This window comes from Centruroides vittatus, unplaced genomic scaffold, assembly GCF_030686945.1.
Source record: "Centruroides vittatus isolate TY-2023 unplaced genomic scaffold, ASM3068694v2 scaffold_899, whole genome shotgun sequence".
Taxonomy (NCBI): domain Eukaryota; kingdom Metazoa; phylum Arthropoda; class Arachnida; order Scorpiones; family Buthidae; genus Centruroides; species Centruroides vittatus.
The window spans coordinates 1,232,810-1,256,000 of NW_027122719.1; the positions used below are offsets into that span (position 1 = coordinate 1,232,810).

At 27.7% G+C, this 23,191-nt stretch overlaps 1 protein-coding gene across 1 annotated transcript in view; it reads right to left on the bottom strand.

Moving 5' to 3' along the window:
* The window catches only part of LOC136990270 (adenylate cyclase type 2-like), a 150,170-nt gene extending 127,313 nt beyond the window's left edge, over positions 1 to 22,857 (bottom strand). Inside the window, exon 1 of the mRNA XM_067288655.1 lies at positions 22,830 to 22,857. Coding sequence (XP_067144756.1) covers positions 22,830 to 22,849 — 20 coding nt within the window. The 5' untranslated portion in view covers positions 22,850 to 22,857. The remainder of the gene's footprint in view (positions 1 to 22,829) is intronic.
* Between the last annotated feature and the right edge of the window lie 334 nt (positions 22,858 to 23,191).

A 23,191-nucleotide genomic window follows, 5' to 3' on the forward strand; every position in this document is an offset into this window, starting at 1 on the left:
ATCCACGAAGAAACGAAATGGTTTATTTGTTTCAGTCTTTGCATCTCAACATAAAGTACATCGTGATCTTTACTTACATTACTTAGAAACGTATACACACTGCATACATTAAAAATGAAACACCATCATCACTTTATATAAGTTTAATGAAATTTCGTCTAAACAGAAAAGGTTTTACACTGATAAAATAAATACGCTTACATCATAGAAAAATTGTTTGTTAAAGATACTTATTGAAATTAATAGTTAGTACAATCACCTTTAAAAATAGAGCATTTTCTAAAGCGATTCAGCTGCCATTTGACGAATATCTTTTTAAAAACTCGCTTTAGATTGTTTCAGTTGTAAAGTCAATTCCGTAATTCAATTCAAGCTATTCGCTATTTAGCGAACAGCTTGAATTACGATCTGTTCACTTACGGAATGTAACAGAACGTCATATTAATTTAACGCACACACATACATGATATAATACGTTCTATTATAATACGTCATATTAATTCAAGTTTCAATTACGTTCTATTGAATCCCGTGTATGTTCAATTGAGAACAGATCTGAAGACTTCTTCATGCAATCTGTCTTCTCAATTGCTTCAGGTGCATGCTGATGGTAATATGTGGGTATGCATTGTTTTGCAGAAAATTATCATTATCAACAATGGACATAAATAGTTGACCAGTGATTTTATCAAACATAGTTATGGACATTTACATTTACGTGATTAAAAAAAAAACTAGATTTAAAATTGTCATTTTAACTGATAGCACTCCAGATCACAGTATCAGAAAGTTACAGGAATGGTGTTCGATAAGTGTAATTATTGAGCCCTTAATTCTGCTTTTCTTTGTCTTTCATCCTCTTGACCCAACAAAACTGAAATACATCATTAAACATAACTCCATGCAATTCATTTCAAAGGTAAACAAGCTCTTCACCACCAGTCTTAGCAGTCGATTGTTTCGGGTTAATGTTAAACATTTCGTTAGTATTCGAGAATAAAATTCAACAAACAACTAGTCTATTGACCATTGTTTTTTTCAATAACTCTTGTTGTGACCCCAATTCGGATTGTATTACAATAGTTTTTCTTGCGTGAGCCATCTTATCAATCTGCCATTCTTCACGTACTGTAGTTTATGGACAGACTAAATCCCAGTCACTAAATCCTGATCTGTGAGTATATGTGCTTACGTTGGTTTATTGATGACTAGCCCGATATAGGATGGCACTCAACTCACTTGAGCAAAGATTTAGTCTACTGACCATTTCGCTTCAAACTGTCCCAAAATTCATTCTCTTTCAATCTCTTAAAATTACTAGTAAAATTTTGAACCTTTACTCACTTTTAATGTAAGAATTCATCTAAAAATTTATTATAAACAACATTAAATTTTCAATTTTAAGACTTAGTAAAGTGTAATCCGGTTATTATAATCACAGATAATGTTATCAATCAGCTATTGTTATCATAATCAGTCGATCCCAAAACACTATATAAAATTAGTTTAATTATAATACACGGATTAATTTTAACTTTGGCTATTGTTCTCAATTACGATTACACTTGGGGACAAACGATAAGAAATCTCAGAAAATTTGTACTAAACTGATCTTTCGTCGAAATGTATTTTTAACCGAAGCATACTTTTTATCTTTTACATACTTTAAGACCATGACAAGAATTCTTTGAAAATGCATGTACTGTAGATCTTAACTTGAAGCTTACCTTTGGAGATGAACATTCCTGTTGCAACTTCTCTAGTTTAATTTTGTGATCTGTTGAGTTGTTTACAAGAAATTTAACAGCTGTTTATAATAAATTTAACAAATGTGAATCTGTGATGTTGTATTAAGCGTACAGCTTGCGGTAAGTATATATTGTAATTGTTTGAAATAAACAGTTCAATAATGTTATGTTATGGAAATGCAACACTTGAGCAATCTGCCTAGGATAATGCCTTCCGGGAAGTCTCTTTTAAGGGTATCTGACCCCTATTCAGGCGTTACAGACCTGGAGAAAACCAGGAAAACTCCATGTCGGCAGCCCATCCTGACGAGGCGCGAACCCACGAGAGAATTTCCTGTGTTCAAAGGAACGAATCCGCTTGGCCACTGATGGGCCGAGTTCGATAATGAAAAATTTTTATCCTTTGTTTAATGTTATCAGCCGGTTATTGTTATCAAAAACTAAATCCCAAAGTGATCATAATAAGCGGATTCCACTGTATTGAAATATTCCCTCGTGATGATTAAAATACGAAAGTTTGAAAAAAATTTCAAAATTATTTCTTGGTGTTTCATTTTTAATTTCATTCAATGTATTAATGAATAAATTTTTATTTTTTATATATGTACAGTACACGGAGCTATTTTCTCAACGTACTGTACAGTGTATACATATCCAGTGCCGTAACTAGGGCGGTGTCCAGGCACAGGGCGTAGACCCTGGGGGGCGCAGAAATGACTGAACTAAGTTTTACGCCATAGTTTTGGGGCGTAGTTACAAATGTTCGCACCGGGCGCATAAAAGGCTGGTTACGGCGCTGTACATACCCAGTATAACAGTACATACATATATAACAGTTTACTAATAAATAAATAAATATATATATATTAGTAAACGAACCGTAATCAAGTATCTTATTTTCAAAATAGTGCTACAATCTTATATATAGTTATATTTGGTTTGAGATGCTTCGACTTCATCATCTATTTTTTTATAACTCAGACACAATTAGTTTATATTAGAATTCACGGTACTGAATTCGACGACAATTCCAGAATCGTAAATATATAATTAATTATTTATATATTTTTTCAGAGAGTAAATATAGAAAGTTTAAATAAAACAAAAAAGCAAGTTTAAATTATAACAAATTAAATAGCAGAATAAGGGTACAACGAAATAAATGTAAGACAAACTGAAAAAACGGAAACCGAATCGACAATCATGATAACAACGATAAAGAGAAACGGAAAAAACGAAAAGAAAAGGAACAAAGAACAGTAGTGAATTATTTAGTGATGGATTGTTCAATTGTTATATTAGTTAGTTGAATTTTCTTTTCTACTTTTTTCAGTATTGCTATTATGCACACTCAACATAAATACATTAGTAATAAGTTTATAACTAATCAAATTCATGTGTCCGGATCCAAGCTTTCAAACTGATATAATGATTGAAAATTATTGAAAATTATTTTAAGAATCTTTACTAGAATCTTTTCAAGTCATCCATGTAAATTTCGAATATTTTCCAACAGAGGTGCCTCTGTGGTAGTACTATCTTCAAAAATCGTTTCATTTAGGTTTTCGACAATTATCGATGCGTTTTTATTAAAAATGAAAATTATTTTTATTTTCATAATGTATTATTAATGTTTTCTATTGTTCCATCTTCAATTGAATATTATTCTAATATGCATTAACGATCTTATCCAAAAATGTGTTAGAAATATATTTTCTACAACGTATCATTTTTCTAGATCTATATTATTTTTACTAATTACCATTTAAAGACAAATAGATACAATTATTATTCTTGTCTCATTTCAAACTTATCAGTTATTTTATTTTAAAAATTTCTGTCTCCTTTACATTAATAATGTTTTTGAGTTGATTTAAACATCCGCAATAATATAAATCTAATAAATAAATCTATAGTGACTGTTATTATTAGATTTCTGAAGATTTGCGTATTCCGATCGAAAACAGACAAAACAATGTTTAGTTAATTTAGTTATTAATACTTATGACGTAGACCAGAGATTGAAAGCCTTTTTAAATATGCCAAAAATCGCAAAATGTATCATGCAAAATTTTTTGACGTGCCAACCGAAACTTTTTCGAGAATATTATTAAATTTGATGCCTTTTAAGTATTAAGAAAACCTTTTCAAATAATAAAAATTCCACGTATACACACTTTAGAAATTCGATAAAGTCTTTACGAAACACGAAAAATAGATATAAAATGATAGTAAAGAAATCTCTCCACGTCTGGCTGCCTGGAGAACGGTGCAACAACTGAACGGGATAAAACTTGTAAATCATATGCTTGTAAACTTGTAAAGAACTTGTAAACTATATTGCAGAGATAGATATCTTGGAAATAGGATATTTGTTTCTTTTTCATATTATTATTACTAACTCAGTTGATAGTGTTTGTTCCTTTATTGTATTTTATTAAGTGTCGTTTACGAAATAAAATTGAATTCTATTAAGTTAAAATATACGACTCGACGCAGATGTTTACTTTTTAAGGTGGGCTCTGGATTGTGTGCTGGAAAAAAGTCGTTGGAGTGCCTGGGGTTGCCCACTCTGACATAAACGAAAATTTGTTTGCGGTTTCAATTTATAAACAGAACTCGACTTTAATAAAGGATATTCTTGGAGACAAATTGAGAATTGACCGAAAAACTAAAACGACTAATTTTATACAATGTTAACCAAAATGCTGGAAGTTAGCACTTCATGCTTATATAATTTCTCTATCTATTAGAAAGAAAAATAATAGTAAATATAATTTTAAGAACGAAATGCCCTAAAGACAATATAAATTATTCTAAAGACAGAAGAATTAAAATTTCACGCATGATAGCTTAACGAGCAATTATTTATTGTGACATCGTCACAATGCCGGACTACAATTTTTAATCATATTTTTTATTTCATTCACTTAAAATATATGCTGTCCACCTCGAATTAGTAGTGGCTTGTCCCTGTACAGTACATCGTACTTTACCTTTAACAATAGAGTCGTGACGGTCTATCTAATACCTTTTAGAGGAAAACTTTTAAATTGAAATAACATGATTTCCGGTTTGCATTGGAAGTACAGGTAGGCCTCCTACAACGCGGTACTTTTACAACGCGTTTTCGCTCCAACGCGGTTGGAAAAATGCGGAAATTTTCTTACAACGCGGTACTTTTACAACGCGGTTTAGGGTATTTAGAAACGAATTATCTTTCACATAACAGAAAAATCGCAACGGATCACATAAGTGCAGTGGAACTTGATGGAACAAGCTCAGATCTTGAAATAAGGCCAGTCAAACATTCTCGAACAACTATAATAAGTGACGATGAGGACTGAATTTGAGCATAACATTATGTTTCTTTTTGATTTTAACTTGAAATCATAATCTTTTTAGTTTTTATATGATGTTGAACTTTATTTAAGCTTTTTATGTACATAAATTTAAAAAATGATGAAAATGTTACACCATAAAAGGCAGTTTTTCTCTTTTTAGAACCGAATCCCAGTTTTTGTATTAAGTTGGTGTCTCCTATAACGCGATTTCCCACAACGCGGTATTTTCAAGGAACGTATCTACCGCGTTGTAGGAGGCCTACCTGTATATGTATTGTTAATCGGAGCCTCCTGCCCCTACCTAAAGTTTCTATATCTGGTCTTGTTTTTCAACTATCTAACTTCGTTCTTGAGATTAAAGGACAGAAAAACGGACTATAATGGAAATTTATAGGTCTACAATTTTATTATTATTTTTTTCAAATTGAAGCCCAATCATATAGCATAATTATATTTATAATCATATATGAATAACTTTTCATCTATATATATAATCGAGATGGGTTGATGATAATAATAAGCGCAGAGCCCAAACGGTTAGGAGTTGAAAATTGAAATTTGGTACACAATTAGGGTACGTTATGAGAATGTACATACACTATGAAGGAATTTTTCGAAATTTCCCCCGTGGGGAGAGGTTGTTAACATTTTCCCCCGGGGGAAGTGTTAACAATGGAAGTGTTAAGAGAAAGCGAGTGCAAGAATTACAGGCGCAGATGAGGTTTTTTTTGCGTTTTTGCGGGAAATCGAACATACTTTTAGACCCATCTAAAAATTCTCTAATTAGTCTGGAAACAGGGAGACCTAATTCTTGCATTCTGTGAAAACGGGTAAGATTGGCTATAATGTAATAATCTTAATTAATCTTTGCTATCGTTACTTTTTTCCCGAGCAACGCCGGGCTTATCTGCTGGTAAATATATAAATCTTGGATTTTTTAAAATTTTACTTAAGTCTGATTTGAATTCTAATTTGAAAATGTCATTGCATATTCATATTGTCGCTTGAATAAATTAAAACGATAATGTAAATTTATGCTAACTGTTTTAATTGTTATTGGACTAATAATCATGCTTGCGAAATAGTGTTAAAACTATAAATATATTAACTCTTTCCGTCTTGTGGGAGCCAAGAGGGCCTTTCAAACCCGAGTTTGGCCAGGTACACAATAAGGCGGCCAGGTAGTGAAAGACAGGGCCCAACATATCCGCGACGATTGCTCATATAAATTTTCCTGAAATTTTTCAATCCGTCCGGATTCAATCCCGGATCTCCTATAGCGGTAAAAATGGAAATGGATTCAGAAAAATAATAAATAATTGCGAAATTCAACAAAAGAACACAAGTCTAAGATCACAAAATAGCTCAGATTAATGTCTCTAATTTTTGAATAAAATTACAAATTTAAAACAATAAAATGAATTTCAGAATTAGTATTCTGAATTTCATCTATATTCTGAAGTATCATTTATAGGACCAGGACCATTGGATTGAAACGCAAATACAGTAGTATGTGAAAATAATGGATCGTTATGATTGAGTAGACAGAGGAAAGGTGGAAAACGAAATGAAAATCGAAAAAACTAGTACAGTGTGGGTAGGTAGGTATACAGTCTCCGAAGGAAACATTCACCAAAGGAACACTCACCAATATCTGTACGCAATTAAGAAGTTTTTGTAGTTAATATGAGGGTTTCGACATTCGACCTTACGATGGTGTTCTTAGTAGTTTACAACTAAAATGATTATAATGGTGAAGAAGTTTATCTTATGTTACGACGTTAACTGGAGGTCGCATCGCATCATCAGCGCCCTCACTTGCAGCATAGATCGTTTCGTAAACCGTTCAAGGAGTCAGTTATTGGGGGAAAAGACTGTAAGGTCGGAACTTCTGTATGAACAGATCTGAAGTGAAAAGAAATTCAAATGTCGTGATATCAATTTTTGTTGTTCCCAGATGTAAAGTCCATTTTTAACAAGAAAATTTTCAATTTTCAATTTTAATTTTATTAAAATATACGGTATAATCGAATACACACAAACATAATAATAATAAATTTTGTTTCTTTTTTTATTCGCTCCGCCCTGTGGACACTAAGTAGTCCTTTTCGATTCCGGATCCCAGGCGGTAATCCCAAAGGAATCCGGATCCCTTTACCGCCTCGACCATCACCAAAAGTGACAAATTTTTACTTTTGAAAGTCTTACGGCTTAAATTGTATTAAGCTATTTCGTTTTAAAATATGTTTTAAAGCTTAGTAGCAGAGAATGTAAAAAATAATGTGACTTACAGAAAACAAAGGTAATCTACATTTTTTAATCACTATTGAATCTAGGTACGAGGGCTATCCGAAAGGTAACTTCCGTTTTCACGTGATAAATGACATGGGAAGTAACGGCACCACATTTGTGCAGGACTACAGCTTAACTCAATATTTTAACCAGCAAAAATATAATAGAATAAAATTCATATCGCTGTTACTCGATAACAATGACCGTATAAAATACGGTCATTGTTATCGGTCATTGTGAACGGTATATGTGTTGAAATTGAGAATTCCGCCAGCTGTGAGGTACGTTTAGTAATAAGATTTCTTACAGATAAAAACTGTAAAGTAGTTGAAATCCATCGTTAACTTTACGAAGTGCGTGAAGAGAGCGAAATAATGGAGGTTAGTATGAGACAACGGTATAATGTGTCCATGATGAGAACAGAAGTGGTTGGCCGACTGTAGTGAAATATGAGCTAGTTCAGAAAATTGACGTAAGGGCTTTCGCGAAGGTCGCCTATTTACTATTTCGGTGATTTCTGATAAACTTTTGCAGATCTCTCGCAGATCTTTACGAAGTGATCACTGAAACGTTAAGCTGGCAGAAGTTTTGTGCTCAGTGGGTATTCGCCCACGTAATGCTTGCATACTCAAACCCTTCTGCAACCCTTCTTTCGGGAGGATGATCAACAATTCCCAATTCAATTGGGAATTGTTGAACATCCTCCCTACAGCCTAGAATTTGCACGTAGCAGTTACCCATACTTTCATCACGTCAAGAAAAGTGTTGCATTACAGCATCTTGACGATGACGAGGAGTTGCAATCCAGCATTAAGATGTGGAAATTAATTCACAGACAGAACTTTATGGAGACTATATACAAAACCTTGTGAAACGCTCGACAAGTGACTCAATTCTGATAGAAAACAGCTGAACCCGATTATCTGACGTAATAATGATCGATGCTATCTCGACTAACCGAAAATTCGGATATTCGTAAATTTTAATCCGAAATGGCCACGGCCATTTGGGATTAAAAATTACGAATATAAAAGATTTATATATATCACTTTTAAACCTGTTTTTAAACTTTATTGAATTTAATAATACATAAGAAGAAAAATTTTAACAATATTTATTATAGCTAATACTATAGTTACACATTAGTTTTAAGAATAAATATGTGTATTATTCTAATTACATTGTAATATGAATTGGTTGGTCTCACATTACAGTTAAATGATAAAACGTAACAGAAACAAATCAATTGTATTTCTGGGATTGAGATTATAACGTATTATACTTCAGCTTTTTTAAATTTGTGAGCCAAATTCGTAATAACCAAATCATTTTGTTGTACATATTTTCGTTTGTGTTTTATGAATTACAGAATTAAGAAAATTAATGTATTCAGTTACAATGTATTCAGATTCGGGGGTTATTCGGGGCTTAGATAATAGTTTTACTCTATGTTGAAATATAAACCAGCAACGGGTTACTCTACTTTCCCGGCAACATTTAAAATTTTGGTGGACCATCTGTTATCATATTTTATTAAAAACTTTTTATATTTTTAACTATTATAAAATGGCAAAAACCTTAATTCTGAAGGTAGGGATGGGTTTTATAAAAAATTGTAACTGCTAATACGAGTATAATAGTCATTAAATCTGACCCTACTGGAAATATACACGACCCCTATTACCTCCCCACCTCTCACCCTTTAATTACCAAAATTTAATAACATCAATCTCCCTAATAAACAAATCTTCCTGCAAAATTTCAGAAATTTTCGGCAAAAAGCACAGGAGTTATTAAGCTTCAAACAGGGTCGTGCCCCCCACACACCTACACACACTAACATCCATACATACAGAAATTACCCCAAATTTTTTTTTCATTTCTCGACGTTTCAAAGTGTCCTAAGTCCAAAAATGTAAAAATCTTGAAGGGCCATTTTTTGCCGGATCGCCACACTTTCCCTCTGTATAACAGCCGGGAAAGTACAGTAATAGGCAAAGGTAAAGGTTGTTTTCAGTTACATGTCATAAATGTTTATCCATGTTATCCAACTGCGTTGATGTTGTTTCAATGATAAAACGGAAATTACTTTTCGTATAGTTCTTGTATTTTTGTTACTAAACACTTTTAGTTTGATTTTTTAGCAGTCATTATTGTACTGTACATCAAGTAAGCAATTGCTTCGATAACTGTAGATTATCGTAACAGTAAGCACATGTCATCCACATTGACTGAAAACAGAAGCTAGATGCTAATGAAGATTGGAATTGACATAGAAATCGAAATCGAAACGGAAATGCGAAGCGAAAACCGTTTAAAAATGTAATATCGGAAGTGAAAGTACTGTTCAATTGCCGAGGTCGGATAGCAAACTTCTGAATTTTCAAATTTACGCTGTAGAGAAAAATCTATCATTTTTACTTAGGGTACTGCCAGAGTGAAGAATACTGGAAATTTGGGAAGAACAGTAAATTCATAAAAATATGTGTTGACAGTAATATGTACTCAAAAATGAGGATGTGTTTGCATAAATGAGGACGTATGGTATCCCGAGACCCTCATCATTTGTCGTCTCTCGGGTTGTATAAACTAACACACTTCCAAGCAGTCAACCCATAATAAATTTTAAAATATTCAAACTGTTTATTTAATATCTTATAAAATATTTTTATATCATAAAATCATAAATAACTCTTCTATTATCTAATGTAATTATTTCAAAGTTTTGAATTAAAATATAATCTCTGATGCTATTCAATTAAAAAGACTGTAACGGACTAAATTACAGATCAGATCAAGACAGAAAATGAATAGCTACTGCCTTAGAGAGGAATCAAAACTAAGATAATAAGAAAGCGGATATAAACGGGTAGGAAGAACAAAGCTTTCACTTTGTGCTAGGACGTCGTCTAGAACGAAGCAAGGACAAACGATTTGAAAACCTCAGAATAGAACGAACCTTGGGATACGAACTCACGTGTCGACAACGACGACAACTTTGAATTTACAACCGGCTAATGTGCCCGTTAGTCGTAACAAAGACATATTTAATGAAATAACATTGAACTGTTTCTATATTAAAATTGGAGCCGTCGAGAGGGAAGGGAAACTGGAATTTTTTCCCGGGCCAGAAGAAAACTTAAGGGCCCATAGTAATGCCGCTACCTAAATAAAATTAATGTTATTTTTGCTAATAGAAAATAAAATCTTTAAGATTGATTGTTTTAATTAAAAAACATTTTACGTATTTTATTTTTTCAAAACAAAGATGGCTAAAGAGGCCTGGAGTAGAGCGGGCCCCATAAAGCGCTCAATGGCTCTGATGACTATTAATGCAATTTGATTTAAGTTTTTTACGGATGCAGTAACTTATATTTCAATGTTTTTATAACTATTGCATTGTGTAAACGAATCGTCATGAAAATATTTTCGATTAGGCAAAGAAATGTTTTCATCGAGCCAAGCTTATCATATATTGTATTAATTATTGTATATTTATTAATAATTATTAAAATTATAATTTCAACTAAAAGGAATATATATTTTTAATTTTTCCATTTAACAATTCAGAAAAGGCCAAATTTGTATATAGAAATGATAACTTTATTGCTTAAACCAATTGCTAAACCAAGCGATTGTTTTAAAAATCATGCAGTGATTTTTTAAATAACTATGTAGCTATTTAAATATTCAACCCTTTTCTGAAATCTTAAAACAGATATATTAAATAACAATTACTGATCTACTTATAAATTTTTAAAGAAAATAACTATAAATTAATTAAAGATTTTTATGATTTAACATTAACTCATGAAATTATATGCCAAAAATTTATGATTTAGTTCAAAGTATTAAAATAATTACCAGAAGTGATTCAAATTTTTGTTACAAGAACATTATACTTACTGATCTTAATAAAATAATTTATAAAAAAAATAAGATCCGTAGATGTAATAGAAAAACTTAATTAGTTTTATGTACTTTTTTACATAAAAATAATTTGTAATTTAATTATCTTTGATATTGCTGTTTGATGTTGCATTTTGTTATCAAATAACTGTAAATAAAATTTCTTTGAACATTTATTTTCATGATGTTTGCAGTTATTGTTTAAATTTGATAAAAGATTTTATCAAAATTAAACGAGTAAATCATACAAATTATATTGAATTGAATAAATTTGTCTTTTTAAAATTTGAGAATATTTTCTCTCACATCGTTATTATTTATGACAAATTTTAATAAACTGTATCATATCATTACTTTTCTTTCTTTTTACCTTTTGAATTCGCATTTGAAGAAATATGCATTGAGTCCATTTCATATGTTTCTTTTACTGTATATTGCATATCTATTTACTCCTTTTGCAATTTTTTAAATGTAATTTTAAATATTTAAAACAAATATGTCTGTAAGATAAGTTAAATATAAATCAAGTTATAAAAATCAATATTTCCTTAAAAAATGAAAAAAATCAATGTTAAAAAGTACATTCTAAACTTTTAAAATTTAAAAGTCTTTTACTTTATTAAAAAAATATTTTAAAAATAGACCGACTCCATGATGGAAACGGATTAATAACTTAAAAGTTAAATGCCACTTCTGAATGCTTAACGTACTGTTATGAAATAGGATTTTATTCATTTCTACGACATAGTATATATCTTTAGAAAATTAAATAAAATCGTTAAAAACTATCCGTTTTTTTCTCAATAACACACATAGTAAAATGCTTTCAATTAAAGAAATACATATTATTTTTGCGCGCGCGCTCACACACAAAATCTTAAATGTGTGTACTATCAATTAGTGCTGTTTGAAAACATAATGGTATAAATTAAACTTCAGTGAAATATTTTGAAAATTTTAGTCAGGATAAAGTTCAACCAAAATAAATTATTTTAAAGTTTTACATCATTAACAATATTGCCATAACTTATTTCTAATGCAACCTTGTGACATTAGTTAACAGAACCCATTCTTCTCACATGTATAGCGTACGTCTAAATTTTGTATTATCTGTCATATTATTACATCCTTTTAATATAAATAATCAATTTACGTCTTGTTATAACCAATAAAAAGTATCCATAATCACTTTCGTTGCTATCGGATTTCATTGGGCAGCAATTTTAAAAAGTTTTAGGTCCATAAATTTCCACTATCGTCCGTCTGTATGTCTGTCTGTCTTTTTTCCTTAATCTCAAAAACGGTGTTAGATAGATAAAAGTCAAGACCAGGTACGAAAAGCTTAGGGACAGGAAGCCCCAATTAACTATATGCAAACTTCCCGTATAGACCGGAAGTTACATAATTTCAATTCAAAAATTTCCTCGGAACAGAGTTCCATAGATGACCGGCATGACTCTGTTGTTGTCAGGAAAAGTATGATGTACGGAGGCACAACGCTCATAATTTGAGAACGAGATAATATATTTTAAATTTTAAAAGTATGATTAAATTTGTAGCCCGGCATTGTGAAAATGTCACAATGATTTTAGCACGTTTTATAACACTTAGCCTATATATATGTAGATATGTAGGTATGTGTGTGTGCGCGCGGGCATGTGTGTATTGTATGTAAAAATAGAGGCTGAATATTCATCAATATTTGCAGGCAATAGATATTCTGTTTTTTCTTTAGGTTACGTACGAATCAAATGGCTAAACAATTGAAAATTATTATTTAGTTTATTTACAATCAACTACAAGATTCAAATTTTATTTACTGAGAATTAAAAAATAGAATTCTATAAAAAAGATTTTCCGGAAAAATTGCCAATTTAATCTTATTCTCAACTACGTGTTTGTAAATTAATAAATAAGAATTGCAACGTTTTTGTATTGTCGAACATTTGCTTTATAAAAATTTCATATGTAACTGTGATGCGATTTGATCCATATTTCTTGTTCGCGAAAACATTTTTCGCTCCTCTCTCTAATTTGTGATTAATTTTTACGATTTTAATCGATTTTACGTATAATAAAAATTATGTTATTGTGCTTAGTATTTCTGTTGATATTGATTATAGTTCATTAAAAGTTTCAAGATTTTTGAAATTTTAAATTTGAAATTAATAGCAACATACTTTTATTTTGTACGTTTTTCAAATTTATTGCGTTACGAAAGATTTATTGAAAGCATTTTCACGACGTTTTTCTATATTTATATTTCCAAGATACAAAATTGAATGTGAACCATTCTTTCTATTTGTGCATACAGTTTCTATCTTTCCCAGCTGGATTATATTTAACAATCTGTTTATATTTATTAGGGATAATTTACATGAAGTAAGATCAATATTTTCATTAGAATTACATTTAATAAAATAAATTAAAAGATTAATTATAATTTTAAAGTTTTCGGTATATAAAAATTTTTCGAATTTATTTTTATAAATTGGCAATTTTGGTTTTTCTTAAAATTATTATAATTTCTGAACAATTTATAAATAGCTATTGTATTGTCATTGTATAGCATTTGACGAGCATTAAAAATATATATAACAATTTCCTTATCAGAATGAAACAAAGTAGCACTGCAATAATCATTTGCAAAAAATAAAAAACGTTTATTCAAGGAAATAAAATGGCCGTACAATACGCACATAAAGTTTTCAATTCGAAACACGAGCGATATGCAAAGACAATGTCTTTTTCTAATTAATTAAGTAAACCATCGAAACAGTCAAAGTATTCATTAAAAGCACAACACTTTCAACATACGTGGTTAGCAGCGTGGATAGCAACTTACAGTAAGATAGGTTCTCGCCGATATATTTTGGCAAATAATTTAGCATTCTATTGTACCAGAATTGGCATTTTGTAGGTGCAATACATTCAACACTGTTTTATGTTGCAGATTTTACTAATGATAATCTGGATGCTGATCCACTAACAAAAACGATCTCCAGCAATTTGGATAATTGACACTTTATGAAAGCTTTAGGATCTGAGAAAGTGTTTTCAATGGGATTAAGAAGAGGAGAAATGAGGAAGAAATTTGATATTGCGGATAGACGAAGGATTGTTAACATTAATATATGGCCGGGCGTTATCTAAAATTAAAAAGTTTTATTTTACTCACAATAGCCTTATAAGAAAATCTTCCATGACCTCTATTGTCGTTCGACTATGAGTATTTCGTAGCTTTCGAAATTCGATAATGCCACAATAATTTTAAAATTAGGGTCTCTCTGTCTTGATATGATTCTTGTACACCTTTGTCTTTTTGACCTTCTGTATCTTTGTTGTGTAAATGAATTAAATCCAGTTTAATCTTTATAGACAAAGTGTTCATTAACTGCTTCTTGAAGAAACCACGTTGCGAATCTGATCTGGATTCGATTATATCCATTCTATTTCTGTCAGCTGTAATTTGTATTCACTCTTTTACAATATACAACATTCTATCCAAACATCTTGCTATGGCTCTAGATTAAACGCGAGATTCGGCTGGTAACTGTTGCATTTATTTGCAATAAGGTCGGATAGGAATTATTCTCCACGATATGTTTAAGGATACACGCATTTCTGCATCAATATCCACGTTTCTACCACTGCTACGTGCTTTCTTTAAAATATATCCTTCTTTCACAAAATATATAACGATATTGTAAACAGTTTGCCGTTTTACCTTCAGTGCTTTCGCTAAATCTAAAATCCTCTTCTGTATCAAGAAGGCATCGGCAATTCGTTGTCTAAACTCGTCACGGACTTCTTATCATTCACATTCGAGATCACGATCAAACATTGATGAATTGTCCATAGACGTTGATATACCCTTCTGACTGACTTTTTATTTGCATATTGGCCCTAATTCTTGTTCTAACAGTATTATAACGTATTATAACCGTGTCTGGGTAAAATCAATAGAATCCTATATTGATAAGTACATTTTTTTTATTTTACTTTTGAATGTTTAAACTGGAACTCTTTTTGACTAAATCGTTTATTACAAGTTTTATGTAAATTCTTGATATGTATGTCATAATATAAGTGGTTGATTGTACAATTGATGCACATTTGATTACAATGAATGTGTATTTCGCATAAATTTCAGCTTGACCAATTTGAATGGCTTTTGATCATATTGAAACATATATTTTCCACCGGGATACTAACGCAATCGCCTTTGGTTATATTGAATATTCTTTGTTTCAATAACCGTTTTCAAATGCAATATTGTATGTAATGCTTTCAAAATCGACCCATTTAGACCTAACTTTAGTCTACCATATCCAAAAGGAATGTTTTATAAAGATTTTTCTAAATTCATTGAAATTTTTTCCGAATTCAAGAAGTTTGGAAAAATCAATCTCTCTTTACGACATTTTTATCTACAAATTTTTCTATAAATGCCATGCATCTTTTCCGAACTTTTATTTTTATTAAGATATTCTTCTCTAACTTTTTCAAGCAAGGTAATGGAGTCCTTTTGGATTCAATATAATAAAAAACTACTGACAAAAATAACTTTTTTTTCAGCATTTGAAGTTCTATACAATCCCTTTAGTAAATTAAAAAGTTCATAATAATTACATATAAAACCAAATCAGATGTATTATAGTAATCGCCGGATTTTAATTGGGTTTTTATTAGTCATATTATAACCCGATTGTTTTATTAGTAATTTGTTATGTAATCACAAAAAAGATATTCGAAATAAGTTATTAGTTTATGTAAACATACACACACACATATATATATATATATATATATATATATATATATATATATATGACATAGCATCATTATGGAAAAATAAGAAACTTCGCATTACTAATGAAAATTTGATGGTTAGACAAAATTTTATCTTATGGTTGAAAGATATAGTAGCAGTGGCAGCAATTCGTAGAATTTATTTAGATTAGAATATTAACTAATTAATTATTTGGGTTTCAGATAACAAGTTCAGTAGGTTAATAAACTAAATTGAACTTTATTTGGTTTAAGAATTGAAAAGATCAGTAAAACTCATTTATTAAAAATTTTAAATCGATGGAAATTTCTTTAAATTTATAAAACTTCTCTGAAACACTTATTTCTTATACGGATATAAAATTCATCGATAATTCTCGATTTTCTGGGCGAACTCTCGTCTGTTATAATTATTGCTCAAAATTTACTCTTTTTTTACATTTAATTTACAGTGGAACGGAAATTATCCGAAATAATCGGAACTAGACAATTTTGGACAACCGACCACACTTGATAGGGAATGAAAAACAAGATAAACACCTTAAATAAACTATAAATATTAATTTTAATTCTAGTACAATAACCATAAAAAGGCTAAGGCGTGGAAATTTAAGGCATTAGAAGCTTTTGACTTATTAATTTTTCTTTTCTATTTGTAATGTAATAAATACGAGTAAAAAAGTAGTATATAGATAACGAGCTAGCTCAATAGCTGACCTACAGAAGATAGTCGACAATCGTTATTACATAAAAACTTTGTAATTTCTGGAATTAGTAGTCTCTGAAGTCGATTTCGGTTAATCGATTTTTCGGAAAACGACATTCTACTGTATGTTACATAATTATTATATAACTTTTTAAAAACTATCTAATAAATAAAACATTTTAATAAATTAATACTGTTTCCTTTTCACCTTTTCAGATTTATCTATTGATAAAATTTAACCCTTTTTCATATATTCTATTTTAGTCTTTATAATCGATTTAATAGATTTTCTTGGAAAATTAAAAATTATTAAAAATATTACTTTTGGTATAAAATATATTTTGTTATTACAAATAAAAGATTATTCAAAATGATAAAATCATAAGCAACTATATTTTGTTGGCTGTCATTTATTACGTTTTTATAGCAATTGCTCACTTTTTACATTTTATTGTTCAAAATATAACAAAGACTAATAATGCAAATATTAACATAATATTTCCTACATTAGTAATATAAATTTGAATTATTTCAATAATATTAGTACATTTTGAAAAATACATTAAAACTTGCTAGCTTTAAATGAATAAAATACATATTTATATTTATTTGAAAATAAAATGGAAAATTTAATAAAATTAAATTTTTATTTAGAAATGAAAGAAAAATAGGAATTTTTCTTTTATTCGATTTATTTAGATGAATTTAAACAACCTTATAATTAAAGATGGCACTATACCAAAGTATAATTTTATAAATTTATACTGTTATTATTTTATTAATATTACTTTATAAATATTACTTTATAAATATAGAAATATAATTCTATATCATAAGTCATAAACATTATATTGCACTTAAATTACTTACCCAAAACTATCAGTATCTATTACACAAAAACGATAATATCATGATAAATATTCATTATATTTATTAATATCAAAAATAAATAAAATTATTTAGTGGTATTAATCACTTTTAGTTATATTTTATCAATTAATTTGTGAAAACTTTATCTGCACTTTTTAAATTTTTAGAATTTCAAATGTTTTGCATAAGCTAAGAAACGCTATATCGATTATTTAGAAATGTATAATTATTATAACTATCAGAAATTTGTGTATTATATACTTTTAATCTCGATACGTTCTTGCGATTACAGTGTAATTCGCAGAAAACATATTGTATTTTTTTGCTTCTACTGTATTACTGCAATTGTATGTTTTAAACACAGAAGGCATCTCTCAATAACTAGTTATATTTTATGATAGTAATAATAATTTAAGAATTACCCTAGAAGTAATCGATCTTCTTGTATATATCTATAATTACTATAAATTCTGACTTACGAAAATAGCATTTCTACTTACTCTGAAATTTGTGATATTTAACTTAAGTTCTATGTAGACATATGCAGTTTATAATTCGTTGCTTTTGATACATGTATAAGGATAAAAAATGTGTTATAAAAAAACAATATAATAAATAAATATTTATTATATTGTTTTCTTTATAAATATCATTTGCGTGAACAATATTGGCTTGTGCGAATTTAAATAGAAATAATATTTTTATGACAGAAATAATTGTAATATTATATATTTTATAACAATGCTTATTATGAATTATAATTTAGGTAAATTAAAGATGTACTGTATTTTACTCGAATTTTACTTACAATATGTCTTTAATCTTATTTTAAAATATCTGGCGAGTCTGGTCCAAATAATCAGCTAACATGGATGCGGAATAAAATTTGGATCTGAGTTAATCATAAAGATTAGATCGTATTCGAGCCAGATTTCTCGAGATGCAATAAAATTTCTCACTGGAGGCCCATTTGGCTGTAAATCTCTATCTTCTGTATATAATATGAACACTTTACACAGATTAAAGAATTTTTATCGAAATATTTTATGAATGATAATTTATTTAAGCATACATATTTATGCTGTAAATAATTTCTAATTTAAATATTATATTCCCATTCACAAAAGAAATTCCAAAATAAAAAGTAAAATTTTCTATACTGTATATAATGGCAATATCAATAAATAATTTAATACTCCGTTTACATATTATCGGCATAATAAATGTACTCATTTCATTAAAATTATTGTCTTTTACTGAATATTTACTTAAATAATAAAAATTAGAAGAAAAATAAATTTATAAAGTTTAAATATTTTTTATAAATATTTTAACATTGAGCAAATATCAAATTTATTTAAAGTTTATAATGTTGTTATCACAAACTTTAATGAGTTAAATCAAACTAGAACTCAAATATATTTTATTGAATAAGAAATATAAAATATTTAAATTACAATATAATATTATATATATCATCGAAATATTTTAAAAAACAATACTTTTGTTACAATATGAACAGAAATATGTAGTTTTCTGTCTTAATTTTCATTAATTTAAATAAATCATTAATAAAATGAAAAGGAATTAGTCTGATTAATATGATGTTTCCATTTTAATTAAAATGAAATGATTTCAGTTTTCATTTATTATTCTCAAAATTTTAATTTATAAAATTAATTAAATTCTTAGAAATTGTTGACTTTTTATAAAATATATTTAATTTTCTTTAAATATTTTTGAAACCTGTTAACTGAATTCAAAAATGTTTTTCACTGTAATATTATGAAACGATGTTTCAAAAAGTAATGTATAGAATGTATAGAAAGTAAAATAAATTATATAATATAGTAGGTCTATAACTTGAATAAATATTTATGCCTTTCCTGTATTACCCTTCCTGTATTGCAAAAGAATTTTTTCCATAAATCTCAAAAAAATGAAACTAGACTAAATTCTTTTGCAATACATTCAGAAAATCAAATGTAATGTTTTAAAATATAGAAAATTCTTAAACAAAGATTACAATTTTTTACATTGAATATAAGATTATTAAATACCGTTAAAAGTTTTTAAACCATCTAATTTCATTTACGTGATGTTAATGTTTTATTTTCGCCTTACTTTATACTCTTTTGTTCACATCTTATTTAGATATGTATGAATGAAGATATTTAAAATTATTTAAAATAGGCAATATTTGAAATATATTTTGAAAAATTCAATTGTAAAAAAGTAAGTAGTTTAAATACAGTGAAGAAATAGATACTAAATAACAACATTAAGTTATATAAAATACAAGTTTCCTTAAACACTGTTTATATTAAGTTTCAGAATCAAAATCATTGTGTTTTTTTTAATTATTTGATAGATGCAAAAGCGTTTTCAATAAAACTTGCAATCAACATATCATTATGAATATTTGAGAAACAGTTATATTTGAGGAATAGTAAAAGATATTTTTAACTTCATATTGCAGCTGAAACTATAGAATGATTTTTTTGCGCTATTATCACAGCAATTTTTTTATTTAAAGACAATATCTGGAAATAATGGAAAATTTGAAAATATTACATCTATAATTTTCTAGATTCATTCTCTAAATTCTATAAAAATCAACTTCAAGATATAATAAAAACAATTTAGTATTTCAAAGTACTGTATTGTAAGCATTTTAACACGAAAGATTTTTTTCAAATTTTCAAATAAATAACTTGTATTACAGAATAGTATAAGAATTTCATACTTATTTAATGTTTGACTTTGAAATTTAGGACAAAAATATAATTACACGGATATACGGTGTAAAATAAAATAGCAAATTTTTAATTTATATGTATATCTCATATTAAAAATCCATTTACCTACCTTATATTGATTTAATTGATTGTATATCTCATTAATATATATATATATATATATATATATATATATATATATATATATATTTAAAGATATAAAACTAATAGTATAATATAAATTTCTTATTCTTATTTTTGTTTTTAAATTTAAAATTAGATTTAAATTGTAAATACCAATACACTGTAGTGTATATAAATTTGTTTTATAGATTTCAGATCTATATTTATAATAATTATATTTTAAATATAAATCTACAGTTCATCATAAGTTTAATGTTTTTTGAATCTAACAAATTCAGTAGTAAAACATTTTTTAAATTACTGAATCTAATAAAATTCAGTAATTTAAATTACTGAATTCTGCTAGATTCAGTAATTTTAATTTAATATTTTAATTTGAGAGTTTTATTCTTGAAATTCTTAAATAATAGACCTTTAGATATAATTTTATTATAAATAACTAACAATATCAATTTTAAAATAATTTAAATCGTTACGAAATTTTATTTTCTTTTTATTTTATGATTAAGCATTACTAAAATAAATAATTTAATTATAATTATCAATGTCTTTTGTTTCAAAATCAAATGATGCAGCTTGATCATATATTTATGCTCTTCCTGCATTCCAAAAGAATTATTTCCATAAATCTGTTTCATAGATCAACTCATAATTAGCCGTCAACTACTTGTTCAGTAAGGAATTTTTCTACTGCAATGAAAGATCCGGGTTTAATTTAATTTAGCTCCTTGCATTTTTATGAGTTATTCTTGAAGGATCTCAACTACATTTTTCACGAAATATGCTGACCTTGAAAATTCAAAACAAATCTGAAACTGGCAATATAATGCTTAAAGTTTCACATAAAAGCCGAATTCGGTTAATAATTATTTTTTAAAGGAAATTGGATTATATAATTGCATATTATAATATATCGAAAATTTTTAACGATTAAAATGACAAGAAAAATTTATATAACAGTTAAAATATTCAAGATGATAAAATGAAAAACTAAATAATAAATGCATTCATTAATAATTCTATTAATTCAAAATTAATTCTAATTGGTTGCATATAATGCATCAAACATGAAGTGAAATAATAACAACTCTATCATGTTGGATCAACCAATCTACCATTTGCAATAATACTCTAATCCGATTGAGAACGTTTGTCGTCTTAAAGGATAAGACATATTTAGTAGTTCTGATAGTCGCTTTCTGAACTATCTTTAAATTCAAATAATCCTATTAGAAGTTCTTCCTTTACTACTTTCCTCCAGCGTATATCTCCATGGGCGGAATACTTTTCTTACAACCAGACATTTATGAATGAAATATTCCAAAACCAAACTAAATCGTTCATAATAATTTTTATAATTTCAAGTAATTAAAATAATTTTATTTTCTAAATTATAATAAAATTTTGTTTCAAATGGCCTTAATTGCAAATAATAAAAGTATGTTGCAGATTTTATTAAGACATTATTTTACAGCATGTAATTTAATTACAAAATATTTAATTTTAATTTTTAATAAATAATAATTATAATTATAATTTTCAACAGGTGTTATATTATTTTTTTCTGCTGCATCATTTATTTTATAAAAATAGTTTTTAACGCAGAAAATTTTTATTATTAATATTTTTACAATTTTTTCTTGAATAAAAGCAAATTGCTAATATAAAAAAGTTATATAAAAAGTTTCAAAACCAAAAATTTTTTATAAAATATATTGTAAAAAATGTTAAGAAAACCTTTATAAACGGTTTGATCTTTCAAAGATTATTGGAAAAGAAAAAAAAATTATTATTTTAAAAAGTAAAAATAAAAATTTATCTCAATAGATTGTTGCAATAATATTATATATATATATATATATATATATATATAATTAAATATTTTCTTATAATATATTTAATTTTAAATATATATTATTAGTGCAACAATCTTAAACATGTTGCTTTTCCTCTATTCAGGTATCCCTTTATATAGGAAATGGCACTGTTATGAAAATAGCTTGATGATTCTCTCTGCTCTTTTTTTACACTCACAAATGATCAGAAATTTTGAAAAATACAGTTTAATTGTAAGATAAAAATATAATTATATATAATTAGAAAATTTTAAGCATATAAAATAATTAAAATTTAAATAGAAATTTGCAAAAGAATATATTTATAAATATAAATTATTCATCAGAATCTGTCATCATAAATGATGATCTCTTTTCGTTTTTAACAAATTAATGCTTCACATATTTATTAATGTAATGCTTTTATAATTAAATAGTAAAGATCGACTCACCTTTGTTCTTCTTTGGTCATATTTTTCCTTTTTTTGATCTTAAAGACGGAGAGTGATATTCATCGACATTTTCCGCCTTTCACTGGAACTCGTTTGTCGTCTGCTCCTCTTCTCACAAGTTCAGCGCCATCTGTTGAATTTTATTTTACGTTTACGACTAAAATCAATCAAATTCTAACAATCATAAAAATTGTACTTAACAGAAACTTGATATTACAGTCAATAAAAATAATATTTTTATTAATTGAAATTATTGATTTATTATTATTATTTCAAGCGAAAACTAAATGTTTATTCGAGTTTGCTTAAAAATATATGTAAAATTCGAAACAAATTTTAAGATTATAAATTTCTAAAGAAAA